The sequence below is a fragment of the Hippocampus guttulatus genome, chromosome 10 (genome assembly GCF_054856545.1).
Source record: "Hippocampus guttulatus isolate MCC_2025c chromosome 10, RoL_Hgut_1.0, whole genome shotgun sequence".
In the NCBI taxonomy this organism is placed as follows: Eukaryota; Metazoa; Chordata; class Actinopteri; order Syngnathiformes; family Syngnathidae; genus Hippocampus; species Hippocampus guttulatus.
In genome coordinates, this window is record NC_141270.1 from 9,288,080 (window position 1) to 9,300,342 (window position 12,263).

At 41.4% G+C, this 12,263-nt stretch overlaps 2 protein-coding genes across 2 annotated transcripts in view; one reads left to right on the forward strand and one right to left on the reverse strand.

The window, feature by feature from the left end:
• Window positions 1-2,022: 2,022 nt before the first annotated feature.
• On the reverse strand, window positions 2,023-6,437 carry LOC147199169 (uncharacterized). Its single transcript, XM_086122771.1, has 10 exons — window positions 6,137-6,437; window positions 5,220-5,355; window positions 5,035-5,145; window positions 4,820-4,952; window positions 4,258-4,436; window positions 3,814-3,887; window positions 3,544-3,706; window positions 3,351-3,446; window positions 2,994-3,171; window positions 2,023-2,817 (listed from the first exon to the last, which is right to left on the reverse strand). Exons 1-10 carry the CDS (start codon window positions 6,255-6,257, stop codon window positions 2,335-2,337), a joined length of 1,674 nt encoding a protein of 557 aa, XP_085978897.1. The 5' UTR covers window positions 6,258-6,437; the 3' UTR covers window positions 2,023-2,334.
• Window positions 6,438-8,030: 1,593 nt separating this feature from the next.
• Window positions 8,031-12,263, forward strand: part of wdfy4 (WDFY family member 4) — a 38,740-nt gene continuing 34,507 nt past the window's right edge. Inside the window, exons 1-6 of the mRNA XM_086122093.1 lie at window positions 8,031-8,259; window positions 9,081-9,338; window positions 10,412-10,523; window positions 11,296-11,405; window positions 11,639-11,758; window positions 11,830-12,019. Coding sequence (XP_085978219.1) covers window positions 8,239-8,259; window positions 9,081-9,338; window positions 10,412-10,523; window positions 11,296-11,405; window positions 11,639-11,758; window positions 11,830-12,019 — 811 coding nt within the window. The 5' untranslated portion in view covers window positions 8,031-8,238. The remainder of the gene's footprint in view (window positions 8,260-9,080; window positions 9,339-10,411; window positions 10,524-11,295; window positions 11,406-11,638; window positions 11,759-11,829; window positions 12,020-12,263) is intronic.

Here is a 12,263-nt window from a genome sequence, read left to right on the forward strand (position 1 = left end):
AAAAAAAAATCTTAAAGGACTCATGCCACACCTATTTTTTTTTTCCAAGACCTTTAATCGACTTTGCAAGACAATTCATTTGTGTTGGAAATGCCTAGGATGCCCTTTTTGGCGCATGTACCAGTTCCCATTAGTATTTGAAATGTAGAAATAAGCTTTGCTCTGATTGGTAGGATGCTGTATCTCAGTGTTGATGCATGGTAAAGGGAGTGCTTTTGTCCCGCGTTCTAGCGACACCTATCATTATGATCGCAGGAGGGTATTGGAAAAGTTTCCACCAGGGACCTGTGTCAACTCAAAAATGTTTCCTAGTCCAAACCACGACTCAAAACTGCATTCTGATTAACATTGCGTTTGTGAAGTGAGTTGAGCAGCAAAATCCACACGTGTTTACCCATCTCAAGGCGGCCATTTTACCACTTGCTGTCGACTGAAAATTGCATCACATTGCTAATAGGCCCAGTCACATGACCAAGCCCAGAAAACAGGTGAGTAATGATTGGCCTTTACCTAAGCCCATAGGCACTGTGATGTCATTTTTAGTCGACGACAAGTGGCAAAATGGCTCCTCGGTGAGATTGCAATGAATGGGTAAACTTGGTTGCTTAATTCATATTTGACAAATGCAATATGAACGTAATCCCCAGTACCATACATTTTACAATTTTAGCACATAAGTAGCATTGTCACTGTAATTAATTTTTCTCTTGCACTGTTGAGTTGCACCTGTGGATGATGGATAAGAATGTAAGCCTGCAAGAGTTACTGTTCGCAAACATTTGGATTTGAATGAATTTGTGCAAACTATTAAGTCACAATGTTTGCATGTGTGCTTTTAGTAATTAAAAATGTTTTGTTTTGTTTTTTTCCCCAATGTGAGAGTGCGCTTGAATTTGATATCGTAGTTGGGGCACTTATCTCAGGGTGAACCTTTAACCTTTTTTTTTTTTGTCTCCCACTACATTTACAGAATGATTTTTTCCCAAAATCTTCAAAGTGTTGTAATTTGAGCTGAAACAGGTTGTATAGCATATTTACATCACACACAACCTCATAGCAAGACCTATTCATCAATAAATTACGAAATATTAATGGAAGCCGAATGAATTTATCTGCATTATTCATCGTAGTGGTTCTGCATGGCCCTCATTTGGTACCATGGTTGCAGAATTTATCTTATTACCTGATTTGACTGAAAGGTACCACATGTATAGATTCCAACATGCACCGTTTGAAAGAATTCTCCTAAACTGCAATGTTATCTACTCAAAGGGCAAGTCAAATAAAAAACTATTGATATTAATAAGTTCTATGCGCCCCCACTAGTCCAAACGCAGGATAAAGTATGTAAAAAGAACCTCAAGCACAGACAGCTGAAAGGAGGTCAGAGTGGAAATGAAAATGAGTGCAGCTACTTTTTATCATTACAAATAGCTAATCATAGATCTGCTGTGATTTGCATTTATCCTCTGCATTTACAAACACATATCAGGGCTGCCAACTATTACGGATTGTTCATATTTTCTTACGAAAATTACTGAATGCTTAACACAGATTTTTGTGGATATTTTCAAAACTCCCGAGACACATAATTGCTCAAGCTGGTTGAAAACGGGCAAAAGGAGTTAATAGATAATTGGCCCTTCATGGTTGAAGCCAGAGTGCAGCCATCTTACGTTGACACCATTACTGACAACCTGGTATTATTTCACTGAAAATGCTGTTATCAATCCGTCCTTTTGCATCGACTAGTCAGAGTATACTATCTCAGTATGAAGAATGGTGGATTGTTTTCATTTCATTGTTGATAGTTCTGACATTGTGATGCAGATGAATCTTGGTTTCATTATTTCAAGTTTCATTATTACCGATAAAATGTGCATGTAGCGCTTCTCCCAGACCGCACCCTGTGATGTTTTCACTGCAGAGACACCACAGAGAAATCAATGTATTCAATTTTGGGAGCTTAGCGAGTGGCAGCGTAAGATGGCCACCGGTGGCCTCATTTCTCGTGAGGGTGAGTAAGCAGCATTGTTAGTTTATTCAGATATTCATCAATATCCCCTGCCCACACGTACAACATGTTTAGCTTTTGATGACGCATAGGTCAGATACATGTGACCTGTCCATTCAGACTGAGGTTGCCCTGCAAAAAATCTCAGACCACATATGAAACTGACGCAGGTCAGATTTGAAAAAAAAAAAATCAAAATTGAGCCATTCCGACTGTCATAAAAATGATCACAATTCACATTTGCCTTCAGTCTGATTGAAGCCGAATGGAATATTTACTCAATTCAGGCGATCAGTAAAAACATACAAGCTGTGGCAGTTTTAAATGTCAATCATGACTCTGTCATTTTTTGTCGGTCTGCAGCCCAGCCGTCTCCGTCCCTCAAGCAAAAACATCAGCACCGCCGCACAGCGCTGTCCAAGTGACCTGTGCCGCCTGACATCGCCACAGTGTCTGAAATAAGTAGTTGTTGCTATGGCGATGGCGTGAAACTGCTCTGTCAGCAGCCACACCTCCCACAAGAGTGATAGGGCGTTCATAACCACCATCGCCGTGACCCAGAATTCACCCCCCAGGAACGTGAGCCACGATGACAAGTTGCTGGCAGACATCTTGTTGTACAGGTAACTTGTTGCCGTGGCAACAAACAACAAGTGCCATATCACCAAGGAGAGGATGAAGAAGAGGAAGAGGCGGTGGTTCGCCTGTCCGATGCACCGGTTTAGGAAAAGGCAATGGTGGTCGTAGTCTTGAACGCACACATCACAGAGCTTGCAGTGCTTCGTGTAGTCGGGCTGGAACAACTATGGGTGAAAAAAGACCCAGGAGGTGAGAAACCTAATCGTGCAGAATAATCAATGTTTTATGAAGATGCAGCATTTGTTTTCGTCCCTTCTAAAAATAAAAAAAAAAGAGATCAAGCTGTTTATTGATTTAGAGATTCATGTCACTGTGACCCGTGTCCAATATCACGTCTTACCTCACAGTAGGGGCAGAACCTACGAGCGCTTTGATTCTTCTCTGCTAGGTCAGCGATGCAGGAGAAGCGAGGATCTGCATCTGCTCTGTCCAGTGTCCCGGGGTCCTGAGTCAGAACCTTACAGAACAAACTGAGGACAATGCAGAAGTGGACCGTCGACACCTGGACCAGGGCGCCGCTTAGGTGCACACATTTCATTTGGTTAAGGATACGATTTTAGGTATGTACTCAACAAGCTGTGACTGTTGCATAACTAGCAAATAATTGTAAAAAATGAAAGCCAAACATCCCGGTGGTCGGACAATTCAGCATATCTTTCTCAAGTGCAACCAGTTCATCCAAAATATGCAAAATTGCTGTGGAAGGATATTAGGTGTTATTTTCCCATAAAAGCAAAACAGGGAATGGAGCAAGGCGGCTATGAGGCTTCCCAGGTAAATGGGGTTGGGCAACCTGGAAGGAAGATAGCTGCTATCTGAACAAAGACATCCAACAACGCCATAAAATGTGTCGGAAACATCTCACATACTTGAAACAACGTTTGTCAAACCTTTGATATGTGGCCATACGGTGGTATTGAGTGAAGATGCTTCTGGCCAGCCAAGGGAAGAGTAAGCCACAAAGGAGACCACCATAAGCTCCCAACATGGATGCGACCACAAGAATAGTGGCTCCACTCAGGCTTGGAAAAAACAATGTCCAGTAGTACAAAACTGACATTCAGGGACATAAACAAAACACACACAAATGAAAGTATGCACATGTCTTTATAATTGTGTCCATTGTGCAAAACCTGATTCAACCACAACAGATTACCCACCAAGAGATTCTTTGGGCTTGTGGTGAATTGGCACATTCATGTACTGGCTCAGTAGTTTGGTGAGTTGTTGATGCCTGCAAAATAAAAGAACAGTACATAAATGTATGTATTGAACCCTTGCCTATTCGTGGTTTGCTATTCACAAAACTCACTTCTATTTTTATCAGAACCCCCCCCCCCCAAACAACAATTTGCAATTTTTTGTGCTATTTCTATGACACCCTGGGATCCCACAAGATGGTACAAAAGCCCTTGCTAAATAGAAAAAAAGTAATTGGTGTCAAGGAACTGTGTTAAAATGATGAATCTCGCCTGAGATACAAGCTTTGCATGTCGGGGAAGAGGTTGAGCCTCGTTTGTTAGTGCACGTTTTTGTATTTGTGTACTTCCGGTTCATTCATCAATCCATCCATTTTTAACACTGAGATTTTACTTCATATTCACCTAAATGTTTTCCCCTGTTTGCTGAGGTCCAGTGGTGTGAGGCCGCTGAGGTTTTTCTCATGAAGGATCCCGCACCCAGCCTTTTGCAGCAGAGTCCAGCACACCTCCACGCATCCTCGCTCGGCTGCGACGTGAAGTGACGTCGCCCCCTTTTGGTCAACAACTTCCACTGCACAACGCTGAAACACAGGATCAACAAAGGAAATGGCCCAAGTAGTACAATTTGGAGCCCAACAAAAATAAATGCGAGACAAGAGCGCATCTCTTGGGTGTTCAACAAATGTCACGGTATAACAATACACTCAAGACATACGTTGTCCAAACATGCCTGTCCTATGAGATTAACACCCATGATCTCGCCACTGTGAAGGACACGTACAGACCATTACCCCAAATTTCTCTGGGTGAGTACTTTCAGGACCATTTTTTGTTTTTTTTCTTCTTTCAATCTTTTAACAAACGTTGTATGATCTGATGTTGTATGTACAGTATGTAAATATTGTATGTAAGAGTTTGGGATTGGGGTTTTGTATGTAAGACTAATACTGTCTGTAATGATTACCTGGTCTCTGAGGAGGTATTGGACCATATCTGTGTTGCCCGTAGATGCTGCCATGTGAAGTGGGGTCACCCGGTGTATGTCTGTGTCTGTGAAACGGAACATTTCTGTCTCCCACAAATAGTGCACTGCAACACTGGGAAAGGTAAATCATGGTCAATGCATGCCGGAACTATTAAAATGTGACCATTTTGACGTTTGTTTTTTACTTCACCCACATGCTGCCACCTGTCACGGCATGATGAAGAGAGGATTTTCCTTGATGATCCAAGACACGCAGGTCAGCTCCATGCTTGATCATTTTATGAATGATGTCAATGTTTCCTTGCCTGTCAGGAATCATCCATGATAAGATCACCAGTTTTTCAAAAGAAAATAACTAAAGATCTGAGACCTGGAATACCTGCATGCAAAATGAAAAGCTGACTGTCCTGCATTGCAGGTCAGGTTGGGGTCTGCACCGTTGCTAAGGAAAAGGTCAACCAGGGAACAGTTACCATGAAGGGCAGCGTAGTGCAGTGGAGTGAAACCACCCCAGCCTGGATGAAGGTAAAAAGCACACAGATTTGATAATTGTATATAAGTTATTATCATACTGATGCTTTATGGATGGATATTTAATTTCTTTACATATCTTGAATGAAAACCCATGCCTAAACGTTTGACAGGTAGAGTGTATTACATTGGTTTTAATGTACTTAATAAACTAAAGGAGAATAATATCAAAGTAGCGCCCCATCCTTTTATTTGTATGTGGCCTTACAAATATATGTGGAAAAAGTTCGGACACCCCTTGTCGAGATTCACATTATCTCAGAGGACAGTGGTGTGTGATGGCACATTAATGAATTCATGAATACCAACAAGAGCTCTTCTGTAAGTACTTGGGCTTAGAATTGTAGGGTGACAGAACGAGTCCTGTGGTGGGCAAAGGGAGAAAGAGAATATTGGATGTGTGAGCGCCGCTAGTCTGCTTCCTGACTACTGTACTGTAGGGATGGCCTTGAGCAAACAAAACACCGAATCCAGCTCAAGTAATGTACCAGTGTTTGTGCGTCCCTTAGTTTCTCTGACATTTCTCGTTCTTCATTACTACATGTGGTGTGCAAGAGAGTAGGCATATTATTATAATTACTTTTAAACAAAATAGACCATTTAAAATGGTTTTCATGGATAATTAAAGATCGGACACGTTTATTTGACCGTTTTATCACGGTAAATTCTGATTACAAAAATAACTTCCACAAAAATACACCCACACATTGACAGTTAATTTTTTTTTTTTTAAACCCAAATGAAGTTGATTTGTTTTGTGCTTACCTTTGTGTATGAGAACTGAGCGGTCATTTTGAAGGATGTCTTTGCACTGCTCAAGGTTTCCTGTCTGTACAAAGTCAAAAATGCCTTCGTTACTCAGGGAACATGAATGCATTGGCTGCATCCTTGTGACTTCACGTGTGCAGATCTGCCTTCTTATTCTATTTTTACAGAAGTTACATTAAATTAGCATCTTCGACTAATTGCGACTTCATATTTTTCATGCAAAATGAAGTGATGGGGAAAAAAACTATTTGCGACGACCAGACGCCCGTTGAACCGAATGTTGTCTGACGCTGACGGACCACGCCCCAGGCACCTCATTGGTTGAAGCCTCCCACATGACTAGAGATGTAGGAAATGAAACGCAGAAACGGGACACGAAACTAAATGTTTTACATACGTACTTTAGTTTGTTAGTTCATAGAGGAATATATATGTCTCATATAATTAGATAGCATATGTATGTTGTTTTTAGTCATTTAATTATTTCGGCCCAGGTTTGTGCTCCAGTAGGTGGCGGTAATGCTCCATACCACAGCAATCCGCCCTTTACTTCATCTAAAAGAAAAAGAAGCAGGCTAGCCACACAACAGGCTATTTATTGAGTTCCTGCTGTACATCAGCGGGCTATGGTGTTAGTCTCCTTGTTGTTGGCTCGAAGAGAAAACTACTGTAATTGAATTTAATTGTATTAATCCCTCAAAATTAAAAAAAATATATACTCTGGATCTCCTTCTTAATAAATGTGCCTGTGATAAATATTTGTATTGTATGTTTTGAATTTAACTCGTCATCTCATCTCAAATTAACACCCAACGACATTTAACGACCAACGATTTAAAAGAGTTCTTGTACACGTTCCAAACATTTTTTTGTGTTTGTAAATCTTCCCTCGGCTGAGAGTGGTAGCGGTAATAGTATTTCCCCACTAGATGACACTGTTTGTTAGTTTTGGTAGTCGTCAGAAAAGCACATAATTCCTACTCTGGCATCCCTTGACTGGCTCCCGATACATACATTTAGAGTTCTTTTTAAGATCCTATTACTGTATTTGTTTTTAAAGCCTGAAATGGCCTCCCCTCACCTTACCCCTCTGAGCTCCTCCGGCAACTGCCAGAGGTTTTAGGTCTGCACTATAAGAGGGACCGAGAACTAAGCGCAGGCCCAGAGGATGTCTTCGTTATTAATGTATTGTTTTATTGTTTGTTGTTACATTTTTTACATCTGGTCCGTATAAACATCTGAACTTTTTTTCATTTTTACCCCATCTATAAATGACTCATCCCATCTGTTCATTATAAAAATCACAAAGGTTGGCCATCCCGATTCTAATGCCTAAGCTAAAGTATAAATGGTAGATTTTTTTCTTGTAATTCTATCCATCTCTTTTCTCTTCTGTTTATCGCCACAAGGGTTTAGAGGTGAGCTGGAGGCTTACCATACTGACTTTGGACGAGAAGCGATGTATACCCTGGACTGGTTGCCAGCCACTCGCAGGGCACAAATAGACAAACAACCATTCACAATCACACCTGAGGACAATTTAGAGTCTTCAACTAACCTAAGAAGTATGTTTTTGGAATTTGGGAGGAAGCCGGAGTACCAGGAGAAAACCCACGCAAGCATAGGGAGAACATGCAAACTTCTCACAGTAATTCCCCTTCCAAATTATTTTTAATTGAAAGCCACGCTTGCTTACTCATGGGTTGCTGTCCTAGTATGTCATGTCATGGCAGCCAGATCTGGCAGTTCTATAAAAAGCTCAAGCGACTACCGAGCTGTGGCAGGAGGGCCTCATCCAATTGGCCCAACAATACTTTTTCACTTCTGCTTCTCTTGGGTAGTCAGGAGGCACATGACCTGATCCAGCCGATGTGAGTTATTCTGCATGTTCAGAGTTCATTCTACTTGTTGCAGATTAGTGAGGGCGGGCGGTTTTATAGGAGGGTTTACACAGCACAGCACAGTGCAGTAATCGTCATGTTTTAGCAGGTCTCTGCTCGCCTTTGCTATTGACATGGAAACGTGGACAGAGTAGGAACTCAGCTGGACTCCCACAAGGTACTTTCACAGAAATCTGTTAAGAGCGTGGAACGTCACACATGGCTCTCACACAAACAAAGGTAAGAACTTGTGTTGTGTATTCTGTCGGGTATGTTTCAATGAAATGCTGAGAAGAAAGTGTGCATGCATTCTCCACTCACGCGTACACTGAAACAGAAGCTTCTCACATGAGTGATGTTAAATAATCAGCGTATTCGTGAGGAATGTGAGCTGTCTTTATGTACAGTCCACCACTTCCTTCTTTGAAAATCACATGCCTGTTAATAGAAAACGCTCATCTGGCTGCTGCTGTATAATCAAATCTTTCGAGTTGCTTCTCAATCTTTACCATAAATCTCAATCCAAGAACTTCCTTCAATTTATTTGAAAGCTCACAGCAACAATTGCCATATTGCTGTGTACTTTAAATAAACATTAAATTTCATTGTTACAGGCAACCGAGGCCTCACTCACGGGGCACACAAGGTTCATTTATTGTAACTGAAAATACATTTGCAAACTGAGTTCAGAACATCCTGAAAGTTGACCAAGTAAAGATGAGTGCCTCTCTGTTAGTAATGTTTATCTCAATTTTCAGTAAGACCACCATTTTTAGAGCATTTTGGGGTTTTGTAATCAATGTTGATATTTTTGCTTGTTTTGTGTTTCCAGTTATTGTGAATTCAGCCAGTCACAAATTTTATGCAGATCTGGGTGAATGCCCCGTTTAGATGGCACATGACTGCTAGTGCTCTACTGTGTGAGGACATTTTTGCTGCACATTTTTCTTATTGGGAAATGATGCGTGTCAAGTGAATTTGATTAAGTGAATAGAATTTTTCAAAATGAGATGATGGGAGAGGCTGTGGATTTCTGAATGTTGTCTTTGTTCCCCCTACAGGATGCCGGCATAAAAGTGGAGAGGGTCAATAAAGAAACAGGCGAGCTGAGTGCTTCAGGGGAGTTATCAGTCTCTGTGGAGTTGGATGTGAAGAAAGCAGTAGTCCCCTGTCTGGACCCTCTGCCCTCTGACTTGCTACGTGAACAACTGCACCAACTTGAGATTTATCAATGCTCAAGTTTGGACCACGAAGGTGACCCGGCCCCTTTGGAAGAGAGTCATGAGCATCTAGTCAGAATCCTGCCTCTCTACATACAGGTATTAACCAGACTTACCGGTACATATTCTCTTTCCCTCGCCTGTCAGCCAAGTGCTTGTCAATATGCAAAGTGCATGAAGGAATTATTACTGTATAGAAACGTTTCAAGTCTTAGTGGTGTTAAGAAGCATTGTTTCAAAGGTTAAAGTCACAAGAGAGGATTATCGAATCAATCCAGATAACCAAAGGTGACGGTCAGATGTTTGGCCTTTAGCCGATCCCATCACTCAGCCCTTAAACAACATGTTTGGCTTCCGTGTATTTATCTTTACCATTTGCTCTATTGTCACACGGAATTCAAGTGTGTAGAGACGTATACAGTGGAACAGTCGCGGTCAACCATTTACTGAAAATATTATGAGTTCAAACCATCATGTGATGATGTTGGTTAAAAAAAAAAAGTGTGATGATTCGGCTTTATTGCAACCGAGGAAAGTATCTGGCTGCTCAGTACCACATGACCAAACGATCCAGCCATCCATTAATCCACAGTTGGGTCACCCGGGTGGTGGGGTGCTCTCAGTATGAATCCAAGCCAATTGCAGGGGAGTGATTCACACCTGTGTACACTTTAGAGTCTGACTAACCTCAGAACTGTGAGGACGAGGTTCTCACCCTCGTCCACTGTGTTACCATGACCAAAGCAGATAACTCCATTAATATAGGCCGACCTCCACGATCATAATTCTTACTGTGCAACGGGACTTGTTTGAGCCTTTCCTTAGAATCATTCGGTGTTAGTTTGCATGTGGGTGTGCCTTATTTAAGCCTCATGACCAACATTCAGGGATTTACATAACCTCAATCTTGGTGAAGTACGATATCCTCTTACGGAAGTGAAAGTGAACACAGTGCCAGCTGGTTACTTATAATGTACCACCTCTGAACAAAGCACCATTGTTTGGTTGCATCTTGTTAAGTGAGGGCAGTGAAAACTTCCATCTAATTCATATAAATAATTACCCGTTCCCTGCGAGCCTTGTGAGGATAAGCGGATCAGAAAATGGATAATTATCTGTTGTGTGAGTGCGTGTCATCAATGTTATAATAGGCTGTCTTCTCTTGATGGTAGGTATGTGAAGAAGATGGAGGGCTTGAGGGGTTGGACTTCAAGGGACTTGCAGTGCTCACCTCTGACGCCTTCATCCTGAACATCCACAACAGGCTTGCAGAAAGGCCTGCAGGTAAATCCCTCTCACATCCCCCCGTACCTCCTCCCACACATGGCCCATCATAATTAAGTGGTGATTTTGGGACTTTCGACCTCACGCTTTACTTCTGCTTTTTTATCTGTGCTGTCGTTCCTATCCACCAAGCTGTATGGCCTTTTACTATTAAATTTCACCCATGCTCCTCAGAGTGGAACATCATTGCACATACTTGCTATATTGTTACATTATGTACAGTACAGGCAAAAATAATAAAAGTAGGCCTAATGTTAACAACATTCTTATTTCCTGCATGGTGGACAGAAGAAGGCCAAGAAGATTTGGGCTGATAAAACCACATGTAAATCTAGAGTTTCATATACTGTCGTATTGGGTGTATCACAAGTCCTCACTGTATCATTACACATCACTGTCAATAATATGATACTATTATACAAGCAGTTGCTTCCATTTTCAGCCCACCATGTGCCCAAATACTTTTTTCCACGTCCTGCAGGTTCTTGTTCTATTGTCAATGTGACCACTGTCTCTGTTTAAGTGCCCCCCCCCCCTCCCACAGCCCCCATTGCTTTTGGAATAAATGCTGTTTTGAATGACCGATTAACAATGCACCGTTATATCCATCTCGCTCACACAACAATAGGTGCTACTGTGCTGCTGTTTTTTGGACATTCCAGTTATTAATATTATTATTATTGTTGTTATTCAAATTTTATTTGATGTTTTCCACGAAAATAATATGCTTGCGTGCTATTCATGTGGCACATTGAATTGTTTGTGTTCCCAGAGAATGCTCGTGAGGAAGTTGTGCGATTCTTCCAGACGGAACACGAGCACACAAGCTGTCCAGGATGGCTGCTGCTAAAATCTCTGTTACTATTAACTGCTGACACCTCAGTGAGTTTTTTTTTTTGCGTCCCCACTTTTGCCCTCATCATCTAATACAGTGTTCCTCACTGTACTAGATGAAAAAATGTCCATTATGTGTACATACTGTATATGATCTTCATTGTAGTATCACAGGTTTTCACTCGAATCAAATCCGTAACAATATTTTATCAGTTAACTTGACCAGTGCATTTATTCACTTCTAAAGTTTCCATTTCTTAACACGACATTTGTGTTTGTAGGTTTCATCTCTCAATCCAGGACTTCCTGCCGTTCTTGTGAAATGTTTGTACTTGCTCGTATGCATCCCGTCCAAGGACGACTTAAACATGGAAGAGAGCTTTCAGGAGTCTCTAACGCAGGTGAACATGACTTCACAAACACCCTTCCTGACATGAGTGTGCGTGTGTGACTTCATAATGTGCCTCTTTAGGTTCTCCTCCAACTATGTAGGCAGCCAGTCAACGTGGAGCGGCTGGTAGAGACCCAAGAGCTGCAATGCCTTATCATAGGGCTTACATCGCTTTGGGACCAGACCAGCATCTCATGGAGGCATCAGGCCTCGCACGTCCTTAAAGTGGTTTCTGCTGTAGCCACAAGCAACACTGTTCCTAACCTCCTTGGTGAGCCAAAAATGTAACTTACTGTCTGCTTCCATTTGGATTGAAAATGATTAAATACTGTACATTCTAAGACAGGCGTCACAAAAAGTGGATTCATTTATTTAAATGGTAAAAAAAATAAGTATTTATTCACGCTAGTACTAATTTATTGTTAAAGTGATTAGTGCTCCAAAAACACATAACCGCATTTCAGATTTGGGATTTATTGCAAGAAACATGGCATTGAGGTCTCATCTGGCATCAA